At 31.7% G+C, this 15356-nt stretch overlaps 1 protein-coding gene across 1 annotated transcript; it reads right to left on the bottom strand.

Moving 5' to 3' along the window:
• Positions 1-1431: 1431 nt before the first annotated feature.
• LOC148273587 (transmembrane protein 230) lies at positions 1432-14829 on the bottom strand. Its single transcript, XM_088238465.1, has 2 exons — positions 14451-14829; positions 1432-13236 (listed from the first exon to the last, which is right to left on the bottom strand). Exons 1-2 carry the CDS (start codon positions 14597-14599, stop codon positions 12891-12893), a joined length of 495 nt encoding a protein of 164 aa, XP_088094591.1. The 5' UTR covers positions 14600-14829; the 3' UTR covers positions 1432-12890.
• Between the last annotated feature and the right edge of the window lie 527 nt (positions 14830-15356).

Here is a 15356-nt window from a genome sequence, read left to right as displayed (position 1 = left end):
CCCCTCAATTCTCATTTTTTTAATGTGTTTCTCTACTCATCTTCACTTTATTTCCTTTTTCTTTCTTTCATTTTTTAGAATTAATTACACGTGTAATAGTTATGATTTTATTTTATGATATTTTCTATAATGCTTTATGTACTTTTAACTATATATTGTAAGAGCCCTCTGGGCACTTATTAAATAAATACATCGTGTTTCTGGCACAAGGTGGTAACTAATATTTCACTAATTGTGACAACAATTTACATAAAACCGCAAGCAGAATATTTTAAATATTGTTTTTTGTATAATATTTTTGTAGCATAAGACATATTTTTATTTACTTTTTAAACAAAGATTATTTGATGCAAGTAATGATATCATTTTTGAAAATTTGTTGTTTTTAACTTGTGCCCGAAACACGATGATAAACACTAAACTTTTGCTCGACAGATTTGGAGATGAACATCATCCTCCCGCTCAGGGACATGAATATAAAACAAAGATAAGAAACAAATTATGATGATATTTTTACAGTATATTAAAAACTATTCCTTTTGTTCAAACGAAATGTTGAAAACCATTTAGTTATCATGCAACAAATAATCGAGATACTTTGCATTTGGGGGATCAATGCAGACCATTATGGAGAAGATAAGAGAATAATGTAGGAAAATAACAACAAATTTAAGTCAAATTATCATTTATTACAAATTACATAATTTAAAATCATAGGAAATTAGTTCATTACATAATAAAGTATTAATATTTTTTATAGAATATAGTTTGATACACAATAGTTATCTTATATGTATAAATTCATATATATTTACATATATAAATGTATATATTTCAATTCATCTTCACAATAGTTTTTTTTAGATAAAAATTTCAAGATCCAACAACTGCACTCAGAATTATTATATCAAACGAATTAAAAGCAATACATATCAACAGTAAAAAGGCTAAAACATTACTGAGGCGCCATATAGAGAATTTCGCAGTAGTCAACTAAAGATTTTAAAAATGAAAAATGAGCACGCCCACTCCCACATCCACGGGTGTCGGCTCTTACGACGCAGCTTAAAATTCTGACAAAAGTAGTAAATATAACTCAATTACAGCTATACAGCCCTCAAGAAAATGGCAGCTATTTGTAAATGTCATATTTTGAGATACGACTCTTATTAATATTTATCGACTTGGTGTAAATTTAAAAACCTGTTAGTAATCTGAAGTAAAACACAGTATGCATATTGTTTCTAAGTATAAAACCTGTTTGTGTCATATCTACTTTTGAAGGTTTGGTGTTTATGCTTTTGAATCTCGAGATACTGTGTTGCTTAAAAAACATAGTAATGAAATTTTTTTTTTACTGCCTTTTGCTTTATATTCAAATGGTTTGAAATTTTTTAGAGAACATAATCTCATATTTAATTCATTTTGTGATTTTTGTCAAAAAGCTGCCTCTTTGCTTATGAGGGCAGTATAGAGCGGCATCAGTCACTTAGATTTTTTACTGGCGATATGTATTTATCCAAACTCTCAGACTAGGTGTTGGACAAAATCACACAAATTTACACAGAAAATGATGAATTATTGCCATATAAATAGATCATTCTAATGGTTGTACATAGTCAATTTGAATTTCACTATCAACTCAATCAATATGACTTTTTACTAGGTTTTTTTATACTTAGCATCCAGCTCTTAAATTGGTTTAAAATAAATGCCACTTAAGAGATATTATTGGCAAATTGCAATATATTGCAGTTTCCACAAATTATTCATAAGAAATAGATATGAATCTGAATAAAATTTGAAGGCCATGTTTGCATTATGCATTTTTTAATTTGACACTAAATAATTTGCTTATAAAACATGTTTTAAATGTGTCAATGGTCAAATTCAATGTAGTACAAAATTTGTGTTACGTTATTATTCAAGGTATTTTACAAAATTTAGGACAGTAAAAAATGCAATTTTTCAGAAAAAAATATTTGTAACTGAAATTGGACTGTCATTACAGAAGGTCATAATAATAATTTTGCTATATAGGGCCATTTTATTTAAAAAAAAACATTTTAATAGAATGCGATTCAAATAAAACAAAATATTTTTAAAATTAGTTTTTAATTTAAGCATAAAAAACATATTTTCATTGGTCATATTAACCCCTTTCCGATAAAGAATCTTTTCTAAAGATTTTATAAAATCTACTTATACCGTTTCTGACTGATGCTAAATTCTTTCTAGTATTTATTTTCTTGAATTTGTAAAAGCATTGTTTTTTTAAGTCGTAATCTCTCCATCTCGGGGTTGATAAGAAGCGAGAGAATGCATAAATTGGCGTGTGAGTTTGACACGTAAATTTTGAGAATATATTAATAAGCACGCATAAAAAAAAACTATGAGATTACAACCGATACAATATTATATCAAATACGACATTCATATCAAACAGTATCCATCGCTTGTCAACTAGAGGCACTAAATATGCATTCACAGCGTCAGTCACTCTTATAAAGGTCTATAATAATGATATATTAATAGCTAAACTAGAATTCCTCTATACATCAATTTTAAAGTACTGTGCATATAGACTCAGAGCCTGATTTTGTTGATCCCTCGAATCGACGAAAGAAAGACTACCTAAAGATATTTTTATGGTGCAATTGTTTTATGGTATTTATAAACATAAAAAAATATCAAAATCTGCAGGGTAATAAGTCTAACTTTTTAAACGACATTCAAATAATGGGGTGAACATAAAAAAAATGCACATTTTCAGCAAAATTCCTGTTGTATTTTTTTTTCCAATGTGTTGTAAATGTAATAGCGCTGACCACAGAGTTTTGTTTCTCTGCGATAATTCCTCCTCGTTAATCGAGGGTCTGACTCGAGCAGGGATTTTAATATGCCATCGTTGATGATTTGAATCAAACTTTAAAGGCGGTCCAGATTTAGGAGCATCTTTCAGATTTCTATCGCCAATTTGAAACCAAAACTGATATCTGTCAGGATTTGACCATAAGCTTCTTTAATAACATTACTACTGGTAATGTACAGTACCTGATGTCTGTTGTCCATTTTTGGTTTGGACATTTTACCGTTAATAATAATATAGATTTTATTACTTGTAAAAAAAAAACTTTAGGACTTTACTTCAGGGTCTGGACACAAACTGGACTCAAACAGAAGGTCATAAAATATAGTCCCCCTAATTAGTAAAATAAGTAAGTAAAAAATACACATTAATTTGCAAAATTTAATGGTTTGACGTAAGACTGGGGAACGAAAATATCACTTTTGCGGCTATTTTAATTTGAACACTCCACAGGATCAAATGTTATATAATTGATTTGATAAGTAAATTTGTCTCTTTGATAAGGGATTGCCTAGTAAAGAAACAAAACAAAATACAAGAGAAATGTTATAATTAATTCAGATTTAATCTCAGTAGTTGCTGTAGTTTTGTTGAAAATTCAAGAAATGTACGTTTTTCTTGGAAATATTTACACCAATCATCCATAGATGGCACTGCCATGTCCTTATTATGAAAAAAATCAATGGGAGATTTTTGACAAACAACGTCATACAATGCACATCCATCCTTTTTTACGCATAAATTATTTGAGACATACACGATACGGCCATATTTGCTTAGAGGTTAATGACAAAACTATAGGCTCTGAATATATATGTACTTTTTTCTGTAAATGTATTGGATAGAATCAATTAAAAAATACCATAAAAACATTTTGATAAACTGCAGTCGTATAGCATTAAAAATAAATACAAATATTTAACTAAACAAAAGTTAACATGGTTGTCATGTTAAAACATCAGTTTTAATAATTATAATTAAAATATAATGCATTTAATGAAATAAAACAATCTAATTACATCAACAAAGCATAATTATACAAATATCGGAGTAGTCTAATGTACGTATGGGATCCTTCCTTTATTCCATTCATTGCAAATATAAAAATTGTCACCAAATAATAAAAATTGACTATATCATAAATTGAAACTACGATAAATTAAGAGACAAGATTTTTACATAAGCCTGGGTTTTAAACAAACACGATTGCAAGCTCAGGGTCTTTTCACAGTTCTTTTAAATCTTAACAATATTTTGTTAAATACGGAGAAAAACTACAATGGTAACTGTGTTATTCGTATATTAACGAAGACGGTAAAGAAAAATGGTAAAGTTATTTTTCTGTTTTGCGTGCGACGACGGATAATTTTTCTATAATGGTTTGAAATACGCATATTTTGTATTATCTGAAAACGAGATGTTTTGCGCCCTCTCGGACAAACGACAGCACAATATTTGTTAGAAGCGGGCGGTGGAGATGACGGATGATGTCAAAGTGACATAACGCCTACTATAAGACGTTTTGTGAGAGCTCGGTTTTAAACAAGAAAATTATGAATAAAAACTTGTTTTTTTTACGTTGATAGATACATAATTAGAATTGTAAAAATCCCCATATTGACTAATATTTGTATAGTTGGAATTACACTGAATTTAGATGATAATTGAGGACATTGTGGAAGCAAACTGCGGTTTTAGTGTTTTCGAGAAAAATAACAAAAACTGCTACACTAATGCCAAAGAATTCATGTTAAAAATGTTATTTTCACTTAACTTAAACTTTAAGATACTAATAAATTAGCTTTAATAGAAACACGAATTCAAAAAACTTTCTTGATATTTGTATGGCACAGCCATTTTGAAAATTTAAATCTCAAGCCTGTCATCGGTCGAATAAAATGGCTGATGGATATTGCTATGTTTGCTTCCAAACACTATTTTTAAACCATCAGAAGTATGATTTTAAACTACATTTGCAACTCAACTCGTGATTTTTATAAAAATTAAGTTGATAAACTACAGAATGACATCATAAGCAAAAACAACATTTTTTTGGAGATTGCTATCTTTGCTTCTAATGCCCTCAATTGTATTAATAATATTGTTTGATATAAAAATGTTTTTTTTTTTCTTTATTCACCACAACAGGCCAGGAGAACCAATTACAGTGATGAATTAATTATACCCAGGCTTGAGTAAAATCACATAATTTTTTTGCATTCTCACCGGAAATTGAACCCGCAACCTTCCTTGTGCAAGCTAAGTGTCCTGACCACTACACTACGAGGCCGCCTAAAAAGAAGTATACAATTTTTAAAGCACATATTCTCATGCGTTTTCTAATCCAGAAGAATCTCACTTATGTAAATCTCACGTAATGAAGAAATATGGACACTGTTTGCGGTTATACCGGCTATAGCCTACGTGAATCTGAAGTAATTATCAAGTGTCCCTATAAAAAACAGTCAGCAACAAAAATGTCGGAGTATGTTACTTAAATAAGATTTACTTCAAACCATCAACTACGGTCCAATCGGAAGTATGATATACGTCCACATGAGTTGATATTATCAGAAAACAGTGACCACGGACATGTCAAAAATCGGTGAAATGGTGAACAGTGTTAAAGCGATTACGCAAACAAGCCATTGGACAGATCAAAAGCCGTGTAAATGCTTAAACTTTCATATTCCCTCTTTGTTTTTTGGATGTGTTTCATCATCGGTAGTTTTATCATTAAACTTTTAGAAACATAAACATCACGACAAGATCAATTGTGTTCATTTAAACATACCATCGAAGAGATCATAAGTGTATGGTTTGATATCAAAATGACAACAATTGAATCAAATTAATGCGATTCGATTGTGCCGTGTGTGGTTCACTTTCTTTGCCAACGATTCGGATCGCATTGAAGCGTTCATCTTTGGGATTGATTTAAGTACTCTACAATAATTAAATTCTACGGAATAAAATAGTTTAAGAGAACAAAATATACAGAAATGAGGATTATTATGATTTTATTAATAACTAAGCTAACAGGTAAACAATAGGGCCCCATTTGACAACCAGTCTGCATTTTGCTAAATCTGCTCGTGGGCAGACTTTAATTCCGTAATATAATATTCACACACATTAAATTTAAACACAAAAATTATACAGATACCAGGGGCGTGTACTCCAAATAGGCTTGTATAATAAATAGACATGCTATCTGCATCTCAGATTAAGCAAATATTGCATCGCCCTCAACAATTTTAAAAAAAGAGACTGAAAATCACAATACACGTGACAAAATTCAATAAAGGTGATCTACAAATGTCATTAGTTCATATTTCTGGGTAACTCTTTACCATAGCTACGACATTGTCTTAAAAAATGTATCTTTAGTCCTTAAAATATAGCTTGATTAGAATGAGTTGTCAGCAAAAGTGACGACATAACTTTGTAGTGACGTCTAAGGAGTGATTTATATTGACTCACGAAAAATCATTTGTACCTGGTATGTTAATTTATTTTTTTAATACAATGCTTTACATATAAATCAACATAAATATATAAAATCAACTTTAAAACTAAAAAAAAACTCAAATAAACTGAATTTTTAACGTTCTTACAAGATTACATCATTTTGCAAAGACGTTGGAGATGGGACAAATTGATCAATGTAAATTGATCGAATAAAAAAATAATTCATTTGATGTTGTTCATGAAAAAAGTATAAATGTCTTATTTTTTGGTGAGTAATTGTATTAAACACACTATAATAGGCATGTTTTTGCGTTTTTATATCAATTTTCGGAAACAGAGCTTCATGTTTCCATGAAAAAACTGATAAAATCGATTTGATCGGTACATGATCAGTGTAATTTCCATCACTATTGACATTAGTTTGGCAGCTGTCATTTTAATCAAGCTAAATTTTAAGGACTATAATTATCTACTTATTTAATAAATCGGATTGTATTTACAAATGAAACAATACACGAGGGTTGATAGATGCTCCACCCTTGATCTGCTGCGAGTTGACCAATTGAGCCGATGTGCGTACCTAATGTGCTTACGTGTAAGGTAATCAAACAAGCGAGCGACAAGTTGAAACCTGCAACGGTTTAGTTACTACAGGCCAATCGTCACGTCGGGAGAACTCTCCAGAACACAAGACGTTAGTGTCAATGGCTGTTATTTTAGAAACTGGATTTTAATTAGTCGAACACCCTCCATATTCACCCCATCAAGCCTCCAGTGCAGCCATACTCAACTTGCGGCCCGCCAAGCTTTTATGAGCGGCCCAAAACACATTTGTTATAAGGGATGTAATTTCAAATTTTTTATTTCTACACCGCAAGACAAATAAATTTACGAGTTCTCAAAAAAAACTAAAATTGACATATAATGAATTATTCTTGATATTTAATTAGTTTTTTTTATATTGTTTGACATATGTGATGACTACTCGTTATTTCAAGGTTAAAATAAAAAATCTTACTCATGAATTGTACTTAGAAATTGCCATTATATATCAGGTATCAGATTACCCGAACCTTAGAGACCCATAACGGTTCATTTATGGTCGAGTGTTTGTGATGGAATAATAAAAGACATGTTATTTTTTAATTCATATTTAAGAAGTAGGTTCTTATCGCTTTATTTTAAATTAAAGTATTTTACATTTAAACATATTTATAACATTTAAAAATATTTAGTACTTAGTGAATTCACCTTTATTTTTTATAACATGTAAAATTCTATTATTTAGAGAAGCGTAAAGCGAATCTAAAATTTCTGATGTTATTTCTTCTTCCCAAACTTGAATTAAGTTTTTTTTTAATTCCTCAATGTTTTTTGATTTTTTTTTCCCGACTTTTTTTTTCATAATCGCCCATAAATTTTCTATCGGGTTCAAATCAGGGCTATTCCCGGGCCACGTCAACGATTTTAAGCCAATTTTCTCCTTGAATTCATTGAACTATAAAAAAACAATAAATTATTTATCATGTGGTCACAAAATGCATTTAAAAATATATATATTTGTACTCACAGTGCGGGCTCTATGGCACGGCGCAGAATCGTCCTGAAAAATTGGGTCCGCGGTATACTGCGTAATGTCCTCGATTGTTGGAATAATATGTTTTTTTAACACTTTTTTGTACTGAATGGCATTCATCGTACCCTGTACAAAATTTAGAGGTCCTAAACCGTATGCTGTCATGCACCCCCAAATCATCACGTAGGGTGAATGTTTAACGGTTCGAGTGACGCACGACGGATGATATCTTTCCCCACGTTTTCGTCGAACTATCTTTCTGCCGTCTGGACCAAAAAGGTTGAATTTTGATTCATCAGAGAAAACAACATTTTGCCAATCCTCCAAGGTCCAATTCTGGTGCTCTTTCGCCCAATCCAGTCTAGCCTTCTTCATTTTGTCCGTGAGTAATGGTTTCTTTGAGGGACTCCGTGCTTGGAAACCATGCTCCAACAGCCGCCTGGACACTGTTTTTACTGAAAATGTTGATGTGCTGGTAGACTGCACCTCTGCGTGTATATCAGGTGCCGTTAAAAATCGATCGCGCATAACAATTTTTTTTATTAAGCGATCATCTCGGGCAGATGTCACGCGCCCCCGTCCGCTTCCTTTTTTCCGTTCTATGGATCCAGTTTCTTGGATTTTTTTTAATAAAAACCTCACTGCACCTTCTGAATACCCAACTCGACGAGATATTTCACAATTAGATATGTTTTCTTGCGACAATGTGATTATTTTGGATTTTATCGCAATCGACATTTGCTTTGCACTTTCCATGATTGTTGTGTTATGTTCACTCAAACGCGGGTAAAACAAGACTGTTGAGACATTTTAAAATGTAAATATTGTAGAAAGGTGACACATAGTGTCCTTAATTTATTAAACAAAAGAAAGAGGTATCGATAAAGGATTTCTTAGAAAAAGGGTTCAGTAAAGTCAAGGGGCGCGGTAGCAGGTAAACTCGTAATTTTTTTTGTCTTGCGGTGTATGTTTTGAATATCTTTAGATACGCATCAAAAATTTCGTACACTATTAAAATGCCCATACGGAGTGCACAGCCCTGACAGATACATCATAAAAATATAACAACAAAGCGCTTTCACACCTAATTATTTTTTTATTGCTTTTTTCGAGTTGTACATACATAAAAACTTAGAATCTAGATTGCCTATTTTAAAATAAATACCAACTATATGGCGATGCAAATCTGGCCAAAAATATTAGGATAATAAATTTGCTAATTGTTTCACATGAGATCCAAATAATAAGATAGAATTTATTGGGAGATCTGTAAGTATTTGCAAAACATTAACAGAGGAAAAAATGCTGATAAAAATAAATGTTGCTAGCGCAAACTTCATTTGATCAATTAAAAAAGCAGACTTGATTTCCAGGAATTTTCTCGGAATTATTTAACTATCACGTTTACGGTTATGCCGGCTATAGCTGTCAAAATCGTGTCTCTCGTTGAAATGACGGCTGCAGTCGTCGTTCAAAAGACATTAGTAGCGAATAAACGGTTATAGCCTATGTGAAACTGAAGTAATTATTTGGTAGGAGATATTGTGTCCCTGTAAAAATCAGTCAGCAATAAAAGTGTCCCACTTTGTTAGTCAAATAAGATTCACTTCAAACCAACTGCGGTCCAATCGGAAGTGAGATATTCCAAAAAATAAGATAGTTATGATATGATGTGTCCATATGAGTGGATCCTAAGTGTCCGCGAACGTGTCAATGAACCTAATCAAATTAGAGTTTGCCACATCATTAGAATATCAAATGAATTTTATGACAGCAGATATAAAACATTTATTTTTCCACAAAACGTGTAGTTTATCAACACCGTTTCTTAATATTGTTCTAAAAAGAATCAACAAAGGTCTTTGTTGTATTTTAAAACATAGTTGGGCAAATGTACATATTACGCAGTTTAAATTACAATATATAAAAAAATAATATTCTATCACAATATAACAAAATATTTCAAAAGAATTACAATGTTTAAACCACAGTCAATAAAAGTATTGACAAATAACTTGTATTTAAGAAATAACATTTCTTTCAGAAGTCACAATATGAATAATTTTTTGCCCATTCTCGATTGTCCGAAAGATTGTTACACAACAATTTTACGTTAATTTTAAATAATTATTAATTATTATTAGTCGTACAAATAAAAGATTCAATCATAATTTTATAAGAACTCAAAAAGTTCGCATAAGTCTTTGGTGACTATAAAAGAAATAATGCAAATAAAAATAAGTACATAATAAAATATGTAGAGGATAAAGATTTAAAAATTACACAACGCACCAAACTTGTTACGAAATCCACCGTTTAAAAAATAAAAGGATTCATAAACTTACATGGCCAGATAACTATTTTTAAATTTGCTATATAAGTTTTAAAAAGAAAACACTAAAATTAATCGAGATATTTTTTCAGATTCGAAAGGCATTATCTGCATTGAATTGTCAATTATTTCTGACTCACGCTTTTTTGTAGTTTTACTTTTTGTATGTGAAGTTGTTATTCACTGCCTCTCAGAATAATTTTCATTGGTTCTCGTATCAAACTAATAATGGAAGCTAATTATACAAGTACGTATTTGCTGATGTCATGGTGGAAGGCAAGGGAAGTAAGTGTATTACAGTCTTATTAAAGAAAAAAAAACATCAAATACTTCACAACCAAATCACAATCAAATGAAATTTAAAAAAAAATAGGAAAATAGTAATAAATAAAACAGATGTAATTTTAAATAACACAATACTTAAAAAGAATACATGTAATATTTATGTATGAATCACACAGAAAGACACTTTAATATGAAAGTATGCATAGCCTATATACGCACGCAGCCCTCGCTTTCATATGTTCTGATTTTGTACAAATTGCTATTTTGTACATTGACTAAAATTTCATTTTTGCTAGCTTTTTTTGTAGCTTTGAGAATTTAAAAATAATGTTTAGAGATATTTTGTAAATATAGGCTGGCATTAACAGGGTTTGAGTGCGTGCATTTTTTGATTTTTCATTATAAACATTACTCTTCTTTCATACATTCAAAATTTGTACACTGTTTCGATTCATATGAAACTTGAGGGCCACCTGTATTATCGCGCCGGCAATATCGGTTGAGTAACACGGTAAGGAGATTTATAAAACAGTGTACCTTTTTATGATGGAATTTCTTTTTACATATTTTTTTTTTTGTTACCAAAAAGGAAAAACATGTAATTTTATTTTGAAAATATATTTAAGTATATTTTTTAAAACAAAATTGTGTAATCTAAGTAAGAAATCAAAAATACTAAAGAGATATAGCCGGCGCAGCGATAATATAAATAGTACTGCATAGATTTCCATGTTAGCTTCTTGACTTTTGATCCTTAGTCAGTTCAACGATTTGAAGGAATCGAAATTGACAAAAAAATTAAAATGTATAATAAAACGTAAAAGAATGGTTGTGAAAGTTTACAAAGGAAGATAGAACGTAGGAACTTCAAAGTTAAAACATGTTCATATTAAACTTGGAAAACTTTACATTAAAAAAGAATCGATTAAATTACATCTAATTTACAAGTGTAAATTAAATACCTGAGTGTTATCCGCAAAACTTGTAGTCAAGATGACCAAGATGAAGCGAAAAACACATTAATTTATTTACAAAGTGTTCATTACGCTAATGCCATTACTCGAAATGGTTTACCGTGTAAAACAAGATGGCTTCACAATGAACAATGCACAAGTCGTGCAGATCAGTCGACGTGTAGTAAGGGTAGCCTAATATTTAGTGTACACGGGGCGTTTTTACTTTAATGCATTTTATTTAAAGGGGATGATAAAGAGACCAACATATTGCAAAATTTATCCAATCAGTCACTGTTTATTTTAATTAAAAAACATGGTTGCTTGTTTTCTGTTGTAAAGAGTGTCAAAGTAGGAGGTGTATGATTTGAACTGTGAGCCATTTTTTGATCTAGAGATGTGGGAAATGAGGGTATTTGAAGCAAACGTGGAAATCTCAATTGAAGGAATTACCGAGATATTTGCGGAAAACTTTGAAAAAAGAATTGTGAAATTTCTAATTATGCTTTACTAACTCAATGGAGAATGCTAAGTTTGCGATGTCAAGTAATATAATTGAAATCTGTTTTTGCAAGATTTAGAGACGGTTTTGAATTACGCTATTATTTAACTAAATAACCTAACTATGGTCCTTAAAATTTAGCTTGATTAGAATGACAGTTGTCAGCAAAACTGACAACATAACTTTGCAGTAATGTCTAAGGAGGGATTTATATTGACACACGAAAAATCATTCGTATCTGGCATGTTAATTTATCAATCAGCTTTAAAACTAAAAAAAATGAAAATAAACCTAATTATTAACAACGTTCTTACAAGGTTACATCATTTTGCAAAAACGTTTGAGATGGGACAAATTGATCAAATAAAAAAAGAATTCATTTGATGTTGTTTATGAAAAAAGTATAAATGTCTTATTTTTCGGTGAATAGTTGTCTTAAACACACTATAATAGGCTTGTTTTTGCGTTTTTATATAAATTTTCGGAAACAGAGTCTCATGTTTGCATGAAAAAACTGATAAAATCGATTTGATCGGTACATGATTACTGATCAGTGATTTCCCATCACTAGTGACATTAGTTTGGCAGCTGTCATTTTAATCAAGCTACATTTTAAGGACTATAGGTAGGTTTTAATGTATAGTTTATTTTGGCAATAAAAACCGTTTTTGGTGGAGATTTCCAAGTTTGCTTTTAATAACCTCACATACCTTTCTCCATGAATGCTACAAATAGATGCGAAGCATTTTTAATGATATTACCACGATTTGAATGCACGACTCGTCTATTTTAGTGGTCCGAAAATGCCGATTTAGAAGTTACTCCGTTGTAGTAATTACCCCGCGATATAATGCATTAATCAAAAACATTCTAGCAATTTCTAGCGGTATCTGACCTCGCGATCAGGTGAACAGGGGCAGGTGGTAGAAGTCGTATCCTCTCTGCCCCTTGGCGGCCAGCCAGATGTACACGACGTGGTAGGCGCCGGGGACGAAGCAGATCAGGCCCGCCAGGAGGAACACGGCCCCCTGGACTCCGCTGTGAGGGTCGGCCACCGCGAAGGCCCCCATGCCCAGGAGGCCCGTGCCGACCAGCAGCAGCAGGACCGCCGCCAGGACCGTGCGCCAGTTCTCGCGCACCTTGGGGTGCTTCCAGCAGTAGACGTCCGTGCTCTGGTTGACGGGGACATACTCGTGTATTAACGAGTCGGAATCTCGGGATGTTGTGTCGTCTGTGCATTTATATGTTCTAAAAAAATGCATAAATTAAATTATTTTTTTTATTATTATTTTATTTTTATTAGTACTTAAAGTGGCCACTTAACCCAGTCAATGACAGGCCATAAGCCCTGTAAACGCTCGAATATCCATAATCCTGAATTTGAAAAAAAAATCTACCTCATCTCTGTAGGGATATAAATAAAAATATATACCTACTCCCCCTTGGGAGAAAATCCAGATTTGTACAAGTACACGTATCAAAAATAATGTTGTGAATTTTAACTCATTAAAATAAATTCTATTCTTGCATAACTTTATTTATGACACATTACATATATTATTAACTGGACGTAGTTATGCAGAAAGCGTCTAACCCTCAAAATTCTAAAAATGAGTAATGGCGGTTTCAATAGTATACTACGATATCTTTGTCTGCTGAAAACGTCCAAGCTCCAAGTGTTATACTTTATGTGCTGAACAACGAAATTTTTAATCCACATTACGGCTATCACTGTTATGTTAACTTTAAAAATGTTTAAGTTACTGTTTTCTGCAGCTCTTTTTTATTTGTATTTTAATTTCTTCATTTGGCAAAAAATTATTACAATAAATATATATCGTAGTATGCTATCAAAATCGGCATTAAACGCATTTTTAGCATTTAGAGTGTTGGACGCATTCTGCATAACTATGTCCAATTATAAGTTTGAAATAATTTTAAGTCAAGTATGAAGTATTTATAACCGTATTATTGTGTATATGACTGTAGATTTCAATACACAGTGTATAAAGTGGCCACTTAAACCAGCCAATGACAGGTCATAAGCCCTGTAACTGCCTATAATTCCATATTTCCTTCTCTAAAATGTCCTCCATCGCTGTTGTAATTTGTTAATCATTTAAATAAGTTTCGATTTTGGCTGAAAATCTTGTTTCATCGTTCTCTACAAGACACGCAACAAAAAATAGGAAGGTTGTTTAGTAACTGACAAAAAGATTTTAAACAAGGAAGCGCCATTGATTTCCTTGTATGGACCGACTGAGAAAAACAATACAATCATATATTTATGTGTCACTGAATACGGACCATTTTGGGATAAATATATATGCATATATATTATTTTTAATAACTGAGCCGAGCATTCGAAATTTGCATTTGGATTCGAGAAATTTATCTTGGTTAAAAAGGCGGGGTGCCAATCAAGGTAGATGCATTAAAATCAGAGCAATAAAGGTCAATACCTGCATGTGTTGTCTGGGTCTCTGAATTTAGCCTTGACGGGCGAGCGGTCAACAGTCGCCCCGTACACTTTAATGGCTTCGTCAGTTTCTTCCTCGAAGGCGTCGTCGATGGAAAACCTTTTCTCCCTGCCGCCGAAAGGCCTCGTCATCTTGGGGATCGTGGGTGACGCCGATATTACAAATAAATGCACATTTATGTAAGAATGGATTAACTGGAATAAACAAAGGCAGCTGTCAAAATAAGTTATTTACGCACACGGAATCCGTTCAGTTGGCACACCTATTTAACTTGGTACCAACCGTTATTATAAATAAAATATTCAATACAGCTACATAAGTACTTTTCATTATAATGAAAGTAATTTCTGTTTTTGTCCAATTAAAGGGTTCATAACTATATAAAAAAATACGTTTATTTTATATTTCATTATTTAACGTAAACTAATAGTTTTTACATTGTTTATTTCAAATATATTTTATATTTCCAAAACAAATTATGTATACAGCTAGCAATACATTCCTAAACTGTCAAAGAAGTGCGATGCGGGACGCAGGTTGTTAGGTTATGTTGTTTTGTTGGTTAATTGGCATACTGTTTTTTTGGTTTTGGTTTACTGTCAACTGTCAAATTGGCAAGAATTTGCGGGAATAACAAAATATTATGTCGTATCCCAAAATTGGTAGAGTTTGCAATGCTGCTTGAGACAGAGATAATGTAGAACTATTACTAGTTGCTTGAGACATAAGACTTATTAATAATACGAAATATCAGAAATTAATTCTGCTGGGATATTTATGTACCTACCACTTAGTTCTTGGTGTTCTATAAAGCCTTTATAATATATTTCCTATTATTTTCGCCACTTATAGTACTTTTAGTGTGTTTTTATACATACTTATTTTGAA

This window comes from Micrasema longulum, unplaced genomic scaffold, assembly GCF_059751315.1.
Source record: "Micrasema longulum isolate JH-2025_06_02 unplaced genomic scaffold, ASM5975131v1 h1tg001904l, whole genome shotgun sequence".
Taxonomy (NCBI): Eukaryota; Metazoa; Arthropoda; class Insecta; order Trichoptera; family Brachycentridae; genus Micrasema; species Micrasema longulum.
Note: the sequence above shows the minus strand (reverse complement) of the source record. Positions and strands in the feature narration are given on the sequence as shown.